The sequence below is a fragment of the Daktulosphaira vitifoliae genome, unplaced genomic scaffold, assembly GCF_025091365.1.
Source record: "Daktulosphaira vitifoliae isolate Bord-2020 unplaced genomic scaffold, ASM2509136v1 Scaffold_4, whole genome shotgun sequence".
Classification (NCBI taxonomy): Eukaryota; Metazoa; Arthropoda; class Insecta; order Hemiptera; family Phylloxeridae; genus Daktulosphaira; species Daktulosphaira vitifoliae.
In genome coordinates, this window is record NW_026099575.1 from 6978197 (window position 1) to 6997787 (window position 19591).

The 19591-nt window shown below is 25.9% G+C and overlaps 1 protein-coding gene across 2 annotated transcripts; it reads right to left on the bottom strand.

Annotated features, from left to right (window-relative positions):
* Nucleotides 1–992: 992 nt before the first annotated feature.
* On the bottom strand, nt 993–18750 carry LOC126906349 (cytochrome P450 4C1-like). Of its 2 annotated transcripts, none has more exons than XM_050686917.1 (8): nt 18634–18750; nt 11456–11676; nt 10871–11065; nt 6819–7068; nt 6452–6743; nt 1823–1899; nt 1575–1764; nt 993–1504 (listed from the first exon to the last, which is right to left on the bottom strand). In XM_050686917.1, exons 2-8 carry the CDS (start codon nt 11671–11673, stop codon nt 1149–1151), a joined length of 1578 nt encoding a protein of 525 aa, XP_050542874.1. In that variant the 5' UTR covers nt 11674–11676; nt 18634–18750; the 3' UTR covers nt 993–1148. The 2 variants fall into 2 exon arrangements, with proteins under 2 accessions (XP_050542874.1, XP_050542875.1); XM_050686918.1 differs by having other exon boundaries at nt 11456–11589; nt 18634–18706.
* Between the last annotated feature and the right edge of the window lie 841 nt (nt 18751–19591).

Below are 19591 nucleotides of genomic sequence, written 5' to 3' on the forward strand. Positions count from 1 at the left end.
ACTATCTACAGATTTGCATCGAAGCGTTTCTTATGATAGTGATTTTAATCACTGTCAGATATCATAATACTTGATCCAACTATACTACGTCACCACTGTGCCGTGACCCCCCTGTGCTGGGTTTTTTTAATATAAAATGTATAATAATATAAAAAAATTGAAGGAAAGAGTATTAGAACTATTCGTTTAAAGAATAACTGTCTAGTATATTAATAAAAACCTGTTTTTGTCATTAAAATCGATTACAATAATTTTATCAATTTTTTTTTAATTTAAAGGCATGGATATTACAGTTGTAAAAATAACTAAGTTATGTGGAAGTAAAATATACATTAGGAAATTATTTAAACATTTCCTTAATTTAATAAATTACTTGGCAAACGTTAACAAAATATTTTGATAAAATTATATCATATTAATAAATTTAATTAGGTGTACATTTTAATATTACGAGTGGATTAAAAATTGTTATGGCTTATGAAAAACTTAAAAATAAATAATGTAAAACTAAATATTGTACTGTAAATAATATTTTCTTATGTAGAAGTATAATTTTATATTTTCTGAGCCAGATGATTTTCCAAATGAATCATTAATTTTGATTTTGAGTTGATAAACATAAAAAAAATATTTTTTAAATAGTTAAGACATATTTATACAATAAATAAACAAATACTGGATTAATAGTTATTTCTAATTATTTTTTTACAACTTATGAAATTATGTGTTTGAAATTGATAATGCAAACAATGTTCCCGAAATATGAATACGCGATTTTTTTGTAATTTTTGTGACTTTTTAAGCTAAATACTTTTTAATTTTAAAGTAGTATTAAAAATATATTTTTTAATTTTAAATAATAGGCTCAACTGATAAATTCGTATTATGTACTTAAACAGTTAATCAAAAAAAATATTTTCTCATCAAAGACAGTATTTTAAACATAATAAATAAATAAATAAAAAGAGATGGATTTTTTTATATATATTTTTAATGTATATCAATTAATCAAATCGTATGGAGTATGATTATAAATAATAGACAATAAATATAATTATAATTATTTGTATTGAATTTTTACTATCCATTTAACAAGATTTTTAAAAAGTAATATTTATATAAATGTTTCTGACGAATCCGTTGTTATCTTACTTGATTATTTTTTCTATTTCATTTTTTATTCTATTCTCTATTTTAACATGACAACCATCCACAAATTTTAAAGTCGTTAAAAACATAAGTCTTAAATCATTTGTTGTAGGACATTTATCAGATGGTAAAAATCGAAACTTTCGTATCATTGTCGAAATTACGGTTTTCATCTGTAGCATAGCGTATTTTATCCCTATACAGTTTCTATAACCTGCACTAAATGGAATATATGCATATGGATGGCGATTATGGCATTTTTCTGGTAAAAAATTATCAGGATTAAATTTTTCTGGATTTTCATAATATTTTGAGCTAGTTTGTAGGCCAATCACAAAGATATACAATGATGTATCTAGAAAAAATTTTGTAAAGTACAATTATAATATTGCAAAAATTCAATAAAAATTTTAATAAATATTTACTTGCTGGTATTATGTATTCTCCTATTTTGGTTTCCTCTTCTAAGTTTCTACCAATAATTGGTAATGGTGGATAAAGTCTTAGCGTTTCTTTAATTACTCTTTCTAGATACACCATTTTCTGTAAATCTTCATACGTTGGTTGTCTATTCAGATCTCCAACCGAAAATATTTCTTCTAATTCTTCAAAAACCTACTTTAAGAAGAAATGGTTAATGAATTTGTTCGTCAAAATATAATTTTATTATTACCTTATTTTGAACATGTTGGTGATGAGCTAACATAAAAATAATACAAGCATTTGCCATTGCTGTAGTTTCTTGGCCTCCTAAAGGACAACAAAAAAAAAAACAAGTTCACTAAAATGCTCAACTGTTCAATATATTTTTAGACCCAATTTTCAACTAGAAATTAAACATGTTTAAAGGTTTCTTAAAATAATATAATATAATAAATAAATAATATTGATTTGGTCATTTTTGAAAAAGTANAAATGTTTCTTAAAATCATATAATATAATAAATAAATAATATTGATTTGGTCATTTTTGAAAAAGTTATGGCAGTTTTAAGTAAAAAAAATTAAAAAATTTTGAAAATTAGCGATGTTTAAATTTGTATTTTTTTTGGTGATTTACCGGGGAACGAGGGAAATTTTTTGAATTTTTTAGGGTAATGTCTTCGACAAGATATAATTTTTGATCTTTTGACGTATCGTTGAAAGAAATCGGATCGGTGAGCACTAGCGTACGCAAGGGTGGTGGTTGGGGAGGGGGGTTGAGGTTGAAACCCCCTAAAATTTATAAGCTAAGCGACAATTTTGGACCATAAACAATAAATAATAACAATAAAAAAGATCATATTATCATATTTATACTTCGTATAAATATTTTCACAATAAAGTAATCGAAAACAGAAATTTTTGTAAGCGAATAATATGGGCATTGTCACATCTAATTTTCTTTAAATTTCAAAAAAACCCTCCTCCAAATTTAATTTCTGTGTACGCCATCATTTGGTATATTTTTTTTATAAATCTGATTTATGGATCAATACAATTTTTTTATAAAAATAATAATTATATACTGCTTTTATTCGACATACTTTTTTTTTTAAATCAGACTATTTCCCTATGTACGATATATATATTCTCTATTTCCCAAACCCAACCCTTGATACAGAGGAGAGGTCAAAACTTGAACTAAAATGTATATAGAAGTAGAACTTTTTCAACGTAATTTTTGAAAGTGTTCCGGAAATACTGACACTTTTATATATATATTAAATTAAAGCATACGTAATATATTTTATTATGGAAAAAAAAATTTCAAATTTTAGTTTTTTTTTCATGGTGAAAACTAACATCAAAATTAATAAATAAATAAGATTGTGTAAAAAAATTCTTTTTTATATTTTTAATTTTATGTTATAACTTTTTTAAAAATAAATGGATGAATACAATTTTTTATGATAAATGCTATATATAAAACTCTTTTATTTGACATACTTTATTTTTAAATAAAACTATTTCCCTTTATATATTTATACATTAATCAAGTATATAAATAAGGAAATAGGATATCATGTAGCTTTTGGAATAATCCACCAATTTTTTAAAATTAAACACTATCTACAGATTTGCATCGAAGCGTTTTTTATGTTAGTGATATTAATCACTGTCATTTATCATTATATTTGACCCAACTAAACCACGTCACCACTGTGTCGTGACCTCCTGTGCTGGGTTATTTATGTTATTTTTGGCAATTACAAAAAATATTTTAAAAATTAATTTTTTTCAAGATTTGAAGAAATCGCGTACTGTTACTAGTAAATAATGTAATAAGTGTTTACTTAACATAATATGGACTAACATTTATTACCATAGGAAAAGTGTAAAAAAAATCAAAATTTAACAAATTTCAAAATGGTGTATAAACGTAACTACTGAATTAAAATAAGAGTTTTTGGTATCATAAATTTTTGTATAAAACTTATCTATAAAATAGCTATCTTCAAATCTTGAAAAAATATTTAATAAAAAAATTAATTTTTAAAATATTTTTTGTAATTGCGAAAAATAACATAAAATATAATTTAAATATAGTTGTAAAAATTGATTACAAAAGAAAAGTATAAAATGTTATGTTAAAAGTTATTTTAGTTGTCAGTTAGATCTGTTCCACTTTGAATATAAAACTATAAAGATTGATTTATTTAACCACTTAATTAATCAAGAAATTAAAATAATAATGAGAATGTTTTAATGGTTTCTTTAAAGTTAAATTCAATTAATCAAAATTACTTGTCGACCATAACTATTGGACTAGTATATAGGAAGTTATTGACAATTGTATACCTTGAAGTGAGAAGAGTACAGCAGAAAAATCACTTCTGATAAAAATAATAATACCCCAGTCTCATCTTCAGGTATCACTATAATATATTAATGAAATCAGAAATATTGATTCAAAAATCGTTGTCAACTAGTTCTTTTTTAAATTAAATCATTATTAATTTAATAAGCTTGTTAATTATGTATGTTATCATTTGAAAAAATATGATGCTCTTATAAGATTTAAGAGATGAACATAAAAAATATTTTATAATTGATAAATTAAGAAAACCATGTATTTAAAAAAAAAATTTTCAATATTTTTATTTTTTGTTTAAGTGGTTTATGATAAATGTTTCACTCTGTATAAATATTTTTATATATTATACGTTAATAGAAATATGCTTTTTTCTAAATTATTAAATATTTTTAAGAAAAAATAATAACTAAAAATGTAAACTTAAAATACAGAATTACTAAAAGTTAGGAAAACAATTTAACTAATAAACTAAAAATAATGTTTCATATTGTATGCAAGGTCGCATTTAGGAGTTTTGACACTCGGAGCACTTAATTTTGCCGCGCCCTAGCTTTTTTTTTAATCATACATTTTTTTTTAGAGTAAAAAATGAGCCATTTGATAATTTTTCATTGAATAATTGTACAAAGGTTAGGAATTTTAATAAAAGTACAATTATTTATAAATATCATTTATTAACACAACAATAGTTGACAAATTAATGAACAATTAAAATTTTTTTCTACTTTATACTTGAAAAGTTTTTAGTGATTTCATCATAATTTATTTTGGATGTTAAATCACCTTCAATTGACAAAAGTGCCAAACTATTAAGTCGATGCTCAGACAAACAAGATCTTATTTTTAGTGTTTGATTTAATATGCCCACCCCCTGATAAATTTCCTGCGTGCACACATAGATAATAATATACTTGCATAATAAAAATAATTATCTTAAAATAATTCTTCTCATCGTGCGGACGATTCTGAAAGTTTTGATAGAGATGTTGATTTGGAAAACAATTTAGGTTGGGTTGGGTTGAGAGACATTTCCCGAAAAAATACAAAATTAGAAAAAATGGGAGAATAATACGAAAAAGGTGTCAACTTTGTTATATGAAAAATACTCGAAAATACTGCATATTTTTGTGAAATTAGTCCAGGAAAACCCAATCTTTGTCAACAACGCTTTACCATGATATAACAGAAGACGTATTTAATAACTGTTTACCGAATTATCAATTAATTGATTTTTATTTGCTAAGGTTTCAAGAGGACTCTGTAGCTCATTACACAAAATATAAAATTGTTCATTTATAAAAAAAACTGAATTAACGTACAAGAGTAAACATATGATTTTTTAAATTACTTTTTATCACTTGACTGATTTGAAATCTGTTCAGATGTAGTCTCTATTTCACTTAGCGGATTGGAGATTGATGTTCGTTGATTGCCAAAATATGTAGTTAATTTTTTGGTTTGAGAAATAACTTTTTGTTCTTTTACTAATTTTAATTTAGCCACTTTTTTATAAGCACTACCACATAAACGTTTTCTGCCGTCACTCATTTTAATCAACACGTTTAAATAAATAATATAATATACAAATTAAAAAAACATCTCAACACTTTGAGTCGGTCACACGTAGTCGACTAATTATATTATGAGTCATCTGTACACAACACATTATTAGTGTAACACTTTTAGATAATAATGTTGTGATAAACGAGACAGATTATTCTATTATAACTTTCTTAGTATTTCTTAGTATATTAATCGACTATTAACGGCCGACGACATCCACAAAATCAGTTTAAGGGAGAAAATATCAATATTTTGCTAAAAATAGATGAAAACACGAATCAAATAAATTGCTGGCTACTTCTTTTATAGTGCCATTGATTATAAATAGTACTATGTATAATCAATGCTAATACCTACCTACTAACTGTAGTCTATGTTGTTATACAGATTTAATATATCTTCTTTTACATTTATATTTTTGTGTACGCTTTAAGTTGAAAAATAATTTAGTAATATTTTTGTTAGAAATAGATAATTATGTTTCATAAAAATAAATTGATCTGTTAAAAAAAATTTCAAATTAAATAAAATTAATTTATTTAAAAAAAAATCAAATATTTGTTAAAATTTTTTACGCCCTTCAAGATTTGCCACCCGAGGCAAGTGAGCCCAATGACCCCTCTCTAAATTTGGGCCTGATTGAATGGATAGATTTAGTTGAAAGAACATATTTAAATTTAAATTTAATTTTAATTTTAATTAATTAAACATATAAAAAAAATCAGCACACACATGTAACATAATATTAATTATAAACATTCGATTAAATGATGAAAAAAGATAGATTTGATAAAATGTCTCTTATTAAATACTAATTTTCAATGATTTAATGTCAAAAAAGTAATTTCAAGGGGTTTTTTGTTTGAAAATATAAAATTTCAATTTTAAAATGGATAAATTATTTGACTTGAAGCACATTATTGTTTGTATTTTTTATACTAACCAATCATGATAGTTATGATTTCATCTCGAATTTGTTTATGAGACATGTTTTGGAAATTCTGTAATAAAATCTCTATAAACGTTTTGGATTTGGTTGATATATTTTTTTGTTCTATTTCGTCGTTGTTTATACATTCCTTGTTTTTTTGAATTTCAGCTAATTTACTTTTTATTATATTGTCCGTGAATTCATTAATGATTTTATGACTACGATCATGTTTATGTTTCAGTGTAGAAAATTGAAAAATAGTTTTGTTTAAATACCAGGGATGTGTTATCCTATACTCCCAGACCTTTTTGAGATTATAAAAATTATATGAAAATATAATTATTTTACATTATTTAAAATAAAAAATATTGTTACCAACCGTCATAGTATTAAACAAGTTTTCTATGAATTCATGCTTGACACCATTTTGTGCATTAAATTTTATACCAAGAGCATTTCTACCAATCATTTCCATAGTTGCGTTACTAATTGGTACACTTATATCACACCCTTTTGAATTCTGATTACATTGCATATGTAGAACTTTTAATAGAACACAAGCTTCTTCATAAAAAACCGGTAAAAATGATCTCATTATTGTATAGTTAAATCCTGCGATTACCATTTTTCTAAAATTTTATTACTAATTTATTAAATTATTAATTTTTTCATCAAGTAAATTATATTTTTAAATTTTTTATTTAACCTAATTTATACCACCTTTATAATCTATCAATTTGAAATTGTATTATAGTCATAATATATGACATAAGTTTTGTAGAAACAAATTTTTGTTTTTATTATTTTTAAAATAAATAATTTTAAAATATCAAAAGAATTGGTATAAATTATGTTAATCGTTGTAATATCACAGCTATTAAACATTTGTATTTTTTTAATATTTTCGTTTTTAGAAAAAGTTGAGGTTTTTTAAAATTTTTGGTGTACTGTCTTGAACTAGATATAAAATTGGGGTTGGGTAATTTCAAGTATTTTCTTTCAAGTATATAAATACTGTATTTTAAATCTTTTTTGCTTCAGTATTTAAAATAATACTTTAAATACTTTTATAAAGTATTTGAATTTAAACAAAATATTTTCAAAATACTATTAAATTAGCCTTTTATTGTTTCTTTTGTCATCATTCAGTAAAAATAAATTAGTAATTCTAAAAATGTACAGAAATTTAATTGATATATTTCTATCTGAGTGGGAAGAGGAATACGGCCGGAAAATGTCTAGTTATAAAAATAGCATCACCCATTGTTCACCTCAAGTCTTTACTAGAGAATAGTTTTACACAATTTAATATTCATATTAAGTGTTTTTCGTTTTGTTGTACTTCTGAGGTGGGTTTAATTATGTATATTATCCTTTAATTTTCTCCTCTCTGTTTAACGCTAAATCTTCAATGAAACAAAAGATTTATAGTTCAAAAGTTCCATTTGTTATTGTAGGATATGTTAAAAATAATGTTTCCTTAGGCGTTCTCTCGGTCTCTTCCCAATTTTTCCCCTTCGAAGATGTTGATTATAAAGTCATTGTGTCGGATGATGTATCCTTTTAACTTAAATTTTTTTGATTCAATAACTTTCATCAGCTGTCTTTCATTTCGTACTTTTTTTAGCACTAGCTCATTTCTTTTCTAGTCTATCCATTTTGTCTTTGTCATTTTTCTCCATATCCATAATCTAATGCTTTTAGATTGATTCTGTTTTTCTTGTCAATTGTCCATGTTTTACTGCTATGTTGTTGTTGCCGCTATTGTGCTGTTATTGTTGTTTAAGGTGATGTCTTCTCCATGTGTTATGGGAAGGGTCGTGGTGTCAGCCTTTGTTTTTGGGCTAGCAATAGTAGTAAAGTGGGTGTAGAGTCGGTACGTGCTTTGCGGTTGGGTGCTAATGTAATGTGTGTTTGAAGAGCGTTGAGCGTCCCACCGTGTCATTAAAAACCGCAGCGTAGTTTTTCACAATCTATGTTAATAATTCGCACGTACGTGGATCGCCTGCTATATCTAATTTTGGCAGATCTATATTATTAAAGTTGTGGAGACGCTTGCTTTCCAGCACGCCATAGTACTTCGTTTCGCGCCAATATGAATTGTACATGCAGCATAATCCCAAGAAACTTCTTGATCGGTCAGAAAATAATTCCCTAGAAGTACGTTACAGTATAAACTATTCAAAATCACGGCCGTCAAATTAATTGTCAGATGTGCGACATTCGCGGTAGAAGTAGCGGTGGGTGTCGTGTGGCTGTCTGTAAGTCTAACCGCGCGTGTGGGTCCTTCGTGCACAATTCCGTATTTATGGGCTATTGCCGGGGTGGTATATGACTTTTACCTTGTGAGTCAAGTAATGCCATCACAAATCCGTTGTTAAATTCAAGTTCCACGGTGGGAGTTGTAATTTTACGCGGGCGTGTATGTTTGGCAAAACTAGGATGAGTTGCGGTTCGAACGGAGAGGGTATGAACGGTTTGCCCGCCGGCGGTATCAATCTCCATAAGCGGGTAGGCAGTCTCAGCTGGAATTCCCTCCCTCCTGTGCTCAAAATAATTTAGGGAACACGACTCGCGCTATTTTCATGTGATACGGGGACTTTTGTTTTCTCGGTTGCACGATTAATTTTTTTAATGACCTTGAGGATCGCGCCCGATTTCGTTATCGGCGACGAGCGAGCTGGTCGTTCTCGCTGCGCGTTGTTGTGTGTTAACGTGGTGGTGGTGGTGGTAGAAATTGTGATTGTGTGTCAGGTTAACTGGTCGGTGCTCTTCCAAGCATAGTGTACGTCCCTAACCGTTTTTCATTCTAATTAAAAAAACTGAAAAATACAAGTTGTTGTATGTTTTTGTTATTCGGAAATACGATATCAACAATCGCGAGAATATGCGCTTATGCGTTCCCGTATTAACGTCAACAATGCCGTCCGTTTGTATTTTTATTGTTATTGCTGCTATAGTGTTATACTATAACATTACAGTATAGCACTGAATTGTATTTGGGTATGGAATTACTAAGACAGTGATCGTAATCTTTATGATCGTAAAGGCAGAATTAATAATACAAACGGTTTTATGGGAACCGGCCGCCAAATGTTATATCGAATGCGTTAATACGAAGTGTGCAATATCTGTCTATCGCTGTCTTTGCAATGTAATGTGTATCAGCGGCGGCACATCGCGCGTGCGATAAAGATTGCATAACAACTGGTTAATCTACTTGTTAATATTAAAATAACTAAACGAAGTGGAATTCTATAAATTTTGCGCTATTGACAATTCATGATAACCTGGTGGGAATTCACTGCTGTCACCAGTCAATTGTGTGATTAAAATAACTTGGAGAAAAGGGAATGAGAAGGAAACCTAGCTGTCTTATATACACAAAAAAAGAGAAATAAAATAAAAATAAAGCCAATAAATGGTTTTCTTATCTAAATCCAATATAAGACCGGTTGAGATACTTACCGGGGAGCTATTTCACAAATTATAATATAAAATATAAAATATTCAATATTTTTTTCATACTAAATTTAATTCTCGTATTATGTTTTGTTTATGAATTATACTAATACATCATAAAATTAATTATTAAATTATAAATAAGGAAATAGGAGTTGATATTGCTTTTGGAATAATCCATTAGATTTTTTTCAAATTAAACACTATCTACACAGAATTGCATGGAGCGATTTTTATGATAGTTATTTTAATCACTGTCAGATCAACAGTTCTACAACAGATTTAAATGTCAATGAAAAAGAAATTTGGATATATTAAAAATTTGAAGATTATTTTTAAGATGTATCTGTTTTAAATATTTTTTCATTGAGTATCTTTAGCCTTATTTAAGATACATTTTCAAAGGATTTTTTATATGTCTGATTATTTATAAAATAAATTGGTATAAATTAAACAATTTCTTAAAAGTTTGAGCAGCTCAATTTTAAATTAAATTAAATTAACCCACTCTTGTCATTATTTTTTGTCACAGTAGATTTTGGTTTATTCTTTATCAAATAAGGTGTAGTAGGACCAAGCAATCATAGTACCTGAACATATTTTTCAGAAGTCCATTTTTCTATAGGGAGCTATTGTTAGATTTATCTTTGAGTATTCGTTTTTACAATTTATAAATAATTATCAAAGTAGAATATTTTTCACAATATATTCATGGATAAACAGGTTAATTAATTGTAATAAAAATTATTTTTGAATTTCGTGCACTGCAGTTGCTTTAAGAATCACTTAGTACTGCTATGCTTCCGATATTGTTTTCATTATTTTATAAAGATTATATAACATATTATCTTTTAATAAATGTAAATTCAATAAAGGCATATATTTTTTTAAGAGTTTTTTAAAAAAAATACATTATAAATCTAAATTAAAAAAAAAATTGTTACTTGAATTATTTCAAATTTTGCTTACCTATTACTTTTCCATTGATTTATATTATCAATTGAAAATATTCCTTGGCCCATTATAGATTCTTGTAAAACTAAATACTCTCTAGATTTTCTTTTAAATTTTGGATTAGTAATAACTTCTTCTATATCTTCTGCGTTTGTTAAAAATACATAAAGATAATTGAAAATCCATGTTTTAATGGTTGTTTTTTCATAACTAAAATAGTATACAGTGTTAGCGAAGAGTTTATAAACCCAAATCCTTTTATCATACTTTGGTGATAAAAAAAAAAAGTTCTTATGCAAAAAATGTCTGCATGATAAGTCCTCTAGAAGAACAATTTTTAATTTTATTTGAAGACAAGTATGAAAAATAATAAATAGTTCAAAAATTTATACTTATATCAATGAAAAATTCTCTATTTTATTATTAACATTAAATTTGTATAAATATTATGTTTAATATATTTTTTTTTAATAAAAGAACTTAATGAAAAAGAATAATATCAAAAAATATACCAATTTTAGCGTACACATATGTATAGCATAATCTTTAAGAATTAAAATTGTTCATCATAAAAAATAAACGAGGTTATTTTTAACTTACATTTTGTATAGCTCAAGACCTTTTACTAGCATTTTCTCCGGAGGAAGTGTTACAATAGATAGTAATCCATCTAGAAACCAACCATCTGGTCCTGGTATTTTTTTGATTAATTCAAATTTTCGCCAATTTTTCGCCTTATAAATAATATATAATAATATAATAGAAGCCAAAATGATAATAAACACAAAATGAAGTAAGCTTGTATTGTAAAAATTCATGATCTAAAAATATAAAGTAAATAAAAATTAATTACATTATTTGAAGTAATTTATTACATACAGAATATTGCTTTCTAAATCGGTGTCACGAGTAGTAAAATGATATTAAATAGAACTCAAAAAAAAGCGAAATTAAAAACTAAAATTTCCTATCTATAAAATTGAGAATTTTCTTGTTCCATTCTCCGAATTTTATCTAAATTAAATATAATTAGTGTCACTATATTTTCCACGAAATCCTTATACAAATCCTGGGATTACTGGATTTTTTGAAAATTTTGACTCTTCTCACAACTTTTTACTTTAAGTATAAAAAAGGCCAGCACAGGGGGGTCGTGGTACAATGGTCACGTGGCATAGTTGGATTAAGTATAATGAAATCTGACAGTGATTAAAATCACTATCAAAAAAAACGCTTCGATGCATATCTTTAGATAGTGTTAAATTTTAAAAAATTGGTGGATTATTCCAAAAGCTACATGATCTACTATCTTTTTATCTTGATTAAGATAAAGTATGTCGAATGAAAAAGGGATATAAATACTACTTATCATGGAAAAATCGTTTTGATCCATACATTTTTTAAAAAGTTATAGCATTTTAAAGTAAAAAATATAAAATGTAAAATCGAGAATTTCCACACAAAAATAGCATTCAGTAGCCATTTTCACTGTGAAGACAAAATAAAACCCGAAATTTTTTTTTCCATATTAAAGTACATTACATTAGCTTTAATTTAAGATATATATATATATATATATATATATATATATATATAAAAGTGTCAGACTTTCCGGAACACTTTCAAAAGTTAAGTTGAAAAAGTAATTTTTTTGTGAAAAAGTTGTCATTTTAAATCCCCCTGTGGGCATGTAAAAGGTCAGATTTATAAAAAAAATATACCAGTAGGTAAAAGCATCAAGCATCTAAAAAAAAAATTATATAGATTTGTTCATTTTTGAAAAAGTTAAGGCAGTTTTAAGTAAAAAAAATTCAAAAAATTTCGAAAATTAGCGATTTTAAAATTTGTAATTTTTTTGAGGTTTCCCCCATTTATGGGGAACAAAGGATATTTTTTCAATTTTTGAGGGTAATGTCTTCAATTAGATACAATTTGTGATCTTTTGACGTATTGTTGAAAGAAATCGGTTCGGTTAGAGCTGAGAAAATGAGGTAACAAACACACAAAAAAAAAAAAAATCATAGTAAAACTAATACCTTCTCAGCTTCACATCGAAGCTAAAAAACACATCATAGTAAAACCAATACCTTCTCAGCTCGCATAAAAAAAACTCACTTTAGTGTGACTAACAAAATTGTATTGAAATTTTAATGAGAGTTTCTTAATGTCTTCTTCTTTTTTCTCACCTTTATCCTAACTACTTGGGGTCGGCCACCCTTATCCTAAGCTTCCACTTGACAAGATCTCCCACATCATTTACGCTCACATCAGCTGTCCTCAAATCGCATTCAATAGCATCCCTCCATCTCTATTTTGGTCTTCCTCTACCTCTTTTTCCTTCAACATTCATTTCTATAACTGTTCTTACAGCTTCCAATTCTTCTCTCCTCATAACATGACCAAACCATATAAGTCTATTTTTCCTCATCTTATCCATGATTGATGCTACACCTATACTCCCTCTTATATGCTCGTTCCTTATTCTATCTTTTCAGTCACTCCACTCATCCATCTAAGCATTCTCATCTCTGCTACACTCATTCTCTGCTCTACTTTCTTAACACTTTGAACCATACATCATAGTTGGCCTTATTGCAGTCTTGTAGAATTTACCTTTCAGCCTCATTGGAATTCTTTTATCGCATAAGACGCCAGACGCTTCTCTTCACTTCAACCACCCGTACTTAATTCTATGTCTTACATCCTATTCAATACCACCACTCTTTTGCACAACTAAATACTTAAAACTCTCCACCTCTCCAATCACGTCCTCGCCTATTGTCACTGGTCTCCATATTTCACCTACCTCGTGTTCTCCTTTATCAAACTTATATTCTATATACTCCTACTTATTCTTCAACTCTTTCAAAAGCTGATATTCATATTTCACCTGAGAGTTTCATGGTGTAACTCATTTTTAGTTTAGACTGTAACATAACAAGAAACCCACTGATAATTTGAAATTTTTTTAATCACTAGAGTTTATTTCGTCTTTTATTGGTTAATTAACAAGATTACAGTTTTCCTTTTTAAAACTGTACTAGACCTTCGAGTTACTAAAATCATATTTTTTTTTCTTTTTCAGTTTGGAAAATTACCACAGTAGATTAATATGTTGTTTGAAAAATTTTAAATTCAAATAATTTATACCCGTTTCATTTTCCGAGAGTCCAGTAACTCTTATTGCAAAGACTATGATTTAGAATAAATCTTTAGTTCATAATTTTCATATTATTTTACATAACTTTTTATAGCAAAATAATTAAAATAAATGCGTTAGTGAGTGGATTTCATAGTGATAAAGTGTTAATTTAAGTTAAATTAAAAAATTATTAATATTTTAAGTGAATTTTAGTGGTCAACGATAAATTAATTACACAGTAACAAAAGTCAGTATTACAATAGTCGAGGTTGGGCATTAACTCGTTAAAAAGTTATTTTAATTAAGTTAAATAACTCGTTACTTTTTTAAGCGAATTAACTTTTGACTTGAGTTTGTTACATTTTTAACTTAAATAATGTGTTAACTTTAAGTTATTTTAGTATAGCATAATTCTAATTACATTAAATTTGTTTTTTACGTTTCTCGATTTGTTTTCTCTAGTCTTGACTTCGTATAATCTAATATTTATTTTAAATATAAATTTTTTACTATTGGAACAATTTGTTATAATACTGATTTAAATATTTCCTAAAAAGTGGACAATGCATCATATTGAAACAATAAAATATTCCTTATCATGTTTAATTTTAAATACGTGTTTATTATTATGCTAAAACACGTTTAAAGATAAAATGTATTATATCGTATATAATAACTAAGGAACGTAAGGGAAATAAGGCCTATCTGGGCCTTATTACTGGAACATACTTTATATTAATACTTTAATTGTACGCCAACTATAAAGCTATCTAACATTAAATGAGAAACACGTACTCCCATAGCACACCATCAGCACCTTATATGTTTAAATATAGATAGATGGAATATTCATTAATATCGAAATGCATTGTAGAATATTGATGTCGTTATCAGAGTAAAATGTTGTTTTATTAGAATTCCGTGATTTAAGTTCATTGTTATTTATTTTTTGTGACTTACATTGGCTGTTTACATGAAGTGTAAATTTATTATACATTTACGAGGAGGTCAATGTAGAGAAGAACAAATAATTGTAGTTTTTACTATTTTTCATATAAAAACTTTTGTGTTAATATATTTTACAAATTAACGAGAGAGAAAATGGGATATATTAGCGAAGCGAATAGCTCTCATCAGGACTACGAGTCCCTGGCATATAAATTGCAGCAAAGTTTATATATCTCTTATAATAATTATCAGAGAGCGTCTTCTAAATTGATTGAAGAAGTCATAGGAAATTATTCTAAACCTAATTTTCTATTTTCTATTATTTGAGTGTATAATAAGAAAACAATTTAGTTATTTAACAAAGTTAAAAAAACTGTTTTAGTTAATTTTCAACTTAGCATTATATTTTTGGAATTAACATTATTTAACGAATTAAAAAATTATCTTAACTTGCCCAGACTATATATTTAAAAAGTATCCTACATAGTTTAGTTAAAGAAACGGGTGGTCTAACTTAGGAAATTGGTTGCTTGATTTGGATTACTCTGGAAGTTTTCTTTAAATTAAAAAAATAACATTTTTAATTGATCCATTAATTATTCTATGCTATATAAAGTATATATTTGTTCAATTTATATTAGTAAGTACCGTCAAATGGGCTAACTTGGAGCGGAGGCTAAGTATTATTTATCACTTTAGTCGTATTAATCTATAGCACAAGTGAAAAGTTTAATGAAATTGTTAAGAAACACAAAATATTTGTTTGCAAAAATTAAATGATGAAATCTAGAAAATATATAAGTTTATTATAATCTCCAAGTAGCCCCATTAAATAAATATGCATTAAATCAGGAAAAAATGTCTATTATTGGGAAAATTTCTAAATGTGCTTCAATTTTCAACAAAATTTTTTTATAAAATCGTTTAGTAACATTCCCTAAAAAAAATTATTTGCGAAGTTTCGAAAATTATGCATCTTGGCCATAAAATTATTTTTGCTATGAAAAATAATAACCACTGTGTTAAAAAGGGGGTTATTGATTTCATATTATTTTTTGTAATATATTTATTTTAAAAAAAAATTCCGTTTGTGAGATTTTTGTATAAAAAGACTTTTTTTTTTTTTTTAAAAAAAAAAGGATAAATTATTCCTAAGACTATCAATATTTGCAGTCTGTACTACTTGGCTGCTTTAACGTGTATCTGCACCGTATTCGCAAAGCGGCAGAAAACACTCTGCACACCCTCTTACAATGCGAGGCGTGGGACTCTTTAGAGTTCCGAATTGGGTCCGCGTTCCGAGTTGGGTTCACAGTGGACCTGATTTTGGGGAGCCGGGAGGCGTGGAGCCTCGTCCAGGCGTTCGCCGAATTTGTCTTGAAAAAGAAGGAGAAAGCGGAACGTCTGAGACAGAGGCAAGAAGACCTAAGGCGCACAGTGGGACCAAACGCTGATTTAGCCGGCCAAAAGTACCATTTTTAAATCAACTAATAAAAATTTTTTTTTTATTATATCCTTATAAGGTCATGTACAAAAATTCAAGGCCAAAAATTGATATAGTAATGGTTGGGTGCTATTTAAATATCATAACACTGTATTTTTTTGTTATTTTTCTAGGATTTTTATTATTTCTTCAATCATTTTTTCCTGCTTAATTAAAAACCTAAATTTTTTTTTTTTTAATTTAAAATGTTTAAAAAGTCATCGGCTTTCAAATTTACTAAGAAAAAATTTTTATTTCTTTTTTTTTTTAATTTTAATAATTTTTTACACACAAAAAAATGCAAATACTTATTTTACATTGTTTTTTAAAGAGTTTAACTCAAAATTACGCAATATTACGATTACACCAATACATGCATGTTGTAGAAGAACTCTTAAGCTACAATTACAAAAAAAAAAATTTTGCGTCAGATTGCATTTGAGCCCTGCACATAGAATTTCCCTATAATAAACGTGTATTTTTGTAAAAATTGTAATTTTAATCATTTCATTGGTTTTATCAGTTCGATCAACTTTATCAGCTTAAAAGTTGTAAAAATTAGATGTAATTAAAACTAATGATTCGTTAAAATTAAGTTTAAATAAAGTTTTTAATAATACACATAAAATAAAATACTATTATTACCAAAATATTTTTCTGTTTAACCAGATTGTGTTACATGTTACAAACGGCGCATCACGTCATAATAATTTGCACATATTTTTTATAAGTTTCACAGTGAATTAATTGCAGTTTTGTTTTAATTTAAAAGTTGTAAAAATTATTCTATTATTTTTAAATAATGGATAATCAAGTAGTATGTGGTAAGTGTTAACAATAATAAACTATATTAACAATAATATAATAGTATTTCTAAAATAAAACAATATTTAGTGGCACAGTAAAATTGTATAACTTATTTTATTTTATGTGTATTATTAAAAACTTTATTTAAACTTAATTTTAACGAATCATTAGTTTTAATTACATCTAATTTTTACAACTTTTAAGCTGATAAAGTTGATCGAACTGATAAAACCAATGAAATTATTAAAATTACAATTTTTACAAAAATACACGTTTATTATAGGGAAATTCTATGTGCAGGGCTCAAATGCAATCTGACGCAAAATTTTTTTTTTTGTAATTGTAGCTTAAGAGTTCTTCTACAACATGCATGTATTGGTGTAATCGTAATATTGCGTAATTTTGAGTTAAACTCTTTAAAAAACAATGTAAAATAAGTATTTGCATTTTTTTGTGTGTAAAAAATTATTAAAATTAAAAAAAAAAAGAAATAAAAATTTTTTCTTAGTAAATTTGAAAGCCGATGACTTTTTAAACATTTTAAATTAAAAAAAAAAAAATTTAGGTTTTTAATTAAGCAGGAAATAATGATTGAAGAAATAATAAAAATCCTAGAAAAATAACAAAAAAATACAGTGTTATGATATTTAAATAGCACCCAACCATTACTATATCAATTTTTAAAATCATCTTACATTTGATGTTATATTTTGAAAGTTTTGATAAATAGAATTTTTTTCTTTTCTTTGAGATTCGTTTATGGCTGTAAAAATACATTTATCAAAATAATGAAAATATTGAAAATGTTAATTTAGAAATTAGTTCATCACTGTGTGTATAAAATAGAATATGTTTGAATATTGAATACTATTGTTAACGAAAAAAATTCACTTTATAACGTAACATAGTATTACAAATATGAGAAAATAATTTTTTAACACTATTTTCTAGTTATTAAAAATAATGTTTTTATTTCTTTTTGCATATTAAGAGTATAGAAATCCAAAAAAATAAAATATTTCAAATATTGTAACGAGTCTACAAATTTTAAGATAGCATACGTTCACTATGAAAAATTTGTATACAAACTGCTGCAGAAAAATCAAATATCATAAAATTAATCTTACCGGTTACATTTTAAAAATAATTTTTGAAACATCTACATTAATTAATTAATTTATTTTTAATTAAAAAAACACTGAATTAAATAGTTTAATTATAATTTATATTAATTTTAAACAATTATAAATAGAGAGGTTGTTTAGTTATTTTTTGTAATGTAATAGTTAACAAATAATGGTAACATATTAAAAATAAGAAAAATTAAAAAATAAAATAAAAACGATTTTCTTATAGAAAATATTAAAAACGGGGTATAAAATGAAAATTAAAACTTACTTTCTGTGAAAATAAATTTATTAATATTGTCTTCTGTTTAATGAAATAAACTACAAAATAGACTACTAGTAAAATTGTGAAGTATTAAGACTTGTAGTGTTAGTTTATATAAATTTCCCTTTCTTAGTTCGTAGAGTGATACTGCATAACTACCATATTATGAATTAGATACGATTTCAAACTAGAGCCATTATATTATTAAAGTAATTGTATTAAAATAATAAATCCTTGAATAAAAACTTTCCGAATATTCATCATTTGATTTTCGTAATGTAAAATTGTTCCACGTGGTAATCGCTAAATACAAAAAAGAACACTGTTTTCCTTTTCCAAAAATAAAAAAAATTTAATTTGTTAAAAATTGATCCAAAATGTTTACTATTAAAAAAATATTTTATTTATATCAATAATTACATATCTATAGCTTTATAAATTTGTAGAAATTCAAATTTTTACCTGAAAATGTACGGTAACAAGTGTTGTAAAGAAAAGGGCAGACGAAAACATAACAAAAATAAAATCAACTGTTAATTTTTTCACATTACATTTTGGTTATAGATATTAATTTTTTTTCCATGAAAATTATTAATGTTTGAATGATAGCCTATAATTAAATTGAAAAAACTAATAGTAATAATATCTATGCAATCGTAAGATTTTTTTTTGATTGTGTTCTCGTCCGACTTTTTTTTTCACAACATAGACCAACGATTAATACTGTAAATTATGTAAATATTCAAATTCTTACAAATTTCAAAACTCAGTAGAAAATTAACTACTGTACATTAATAAAATATTTTTTTATAAATATATTTTATTTTAAAATCTATTCCACAAAATTCATCTTAAACTTTTTTAGATTTTTCTTAAATTGAAAAAATTTTTTTTTTGTTTTTAGCTGAATTATGATTATTTTAGCTTCAATTCGTAGCTATTGGTTTTACTTTGCCATGTTTTT

Excerpts from the sequence above, each read along its gene's own strand:
- LOC126906349 (XM_050686917.1), bottom strand. The coding sequence starts at position 11,673 with ATGAATTTTTACAATACAAGCTTACTTCATTTTGTGTTTATTATCATT. Across the intron at positions 1,900-6,451 it reads AATCATAACTATCATGATTG|GAGGCCAAGAAACTACAGCA; the intron begins GTTAGTATAAAA and ends GTTGTCCTTTAG. Across the intron at positions 1,505-1,574 it reads AGAATACATAATACCAGCAA|ATACATCATTGTATATCTTT; the intron begins GTAAATATTTAT and ends AATTTTTTCTAG.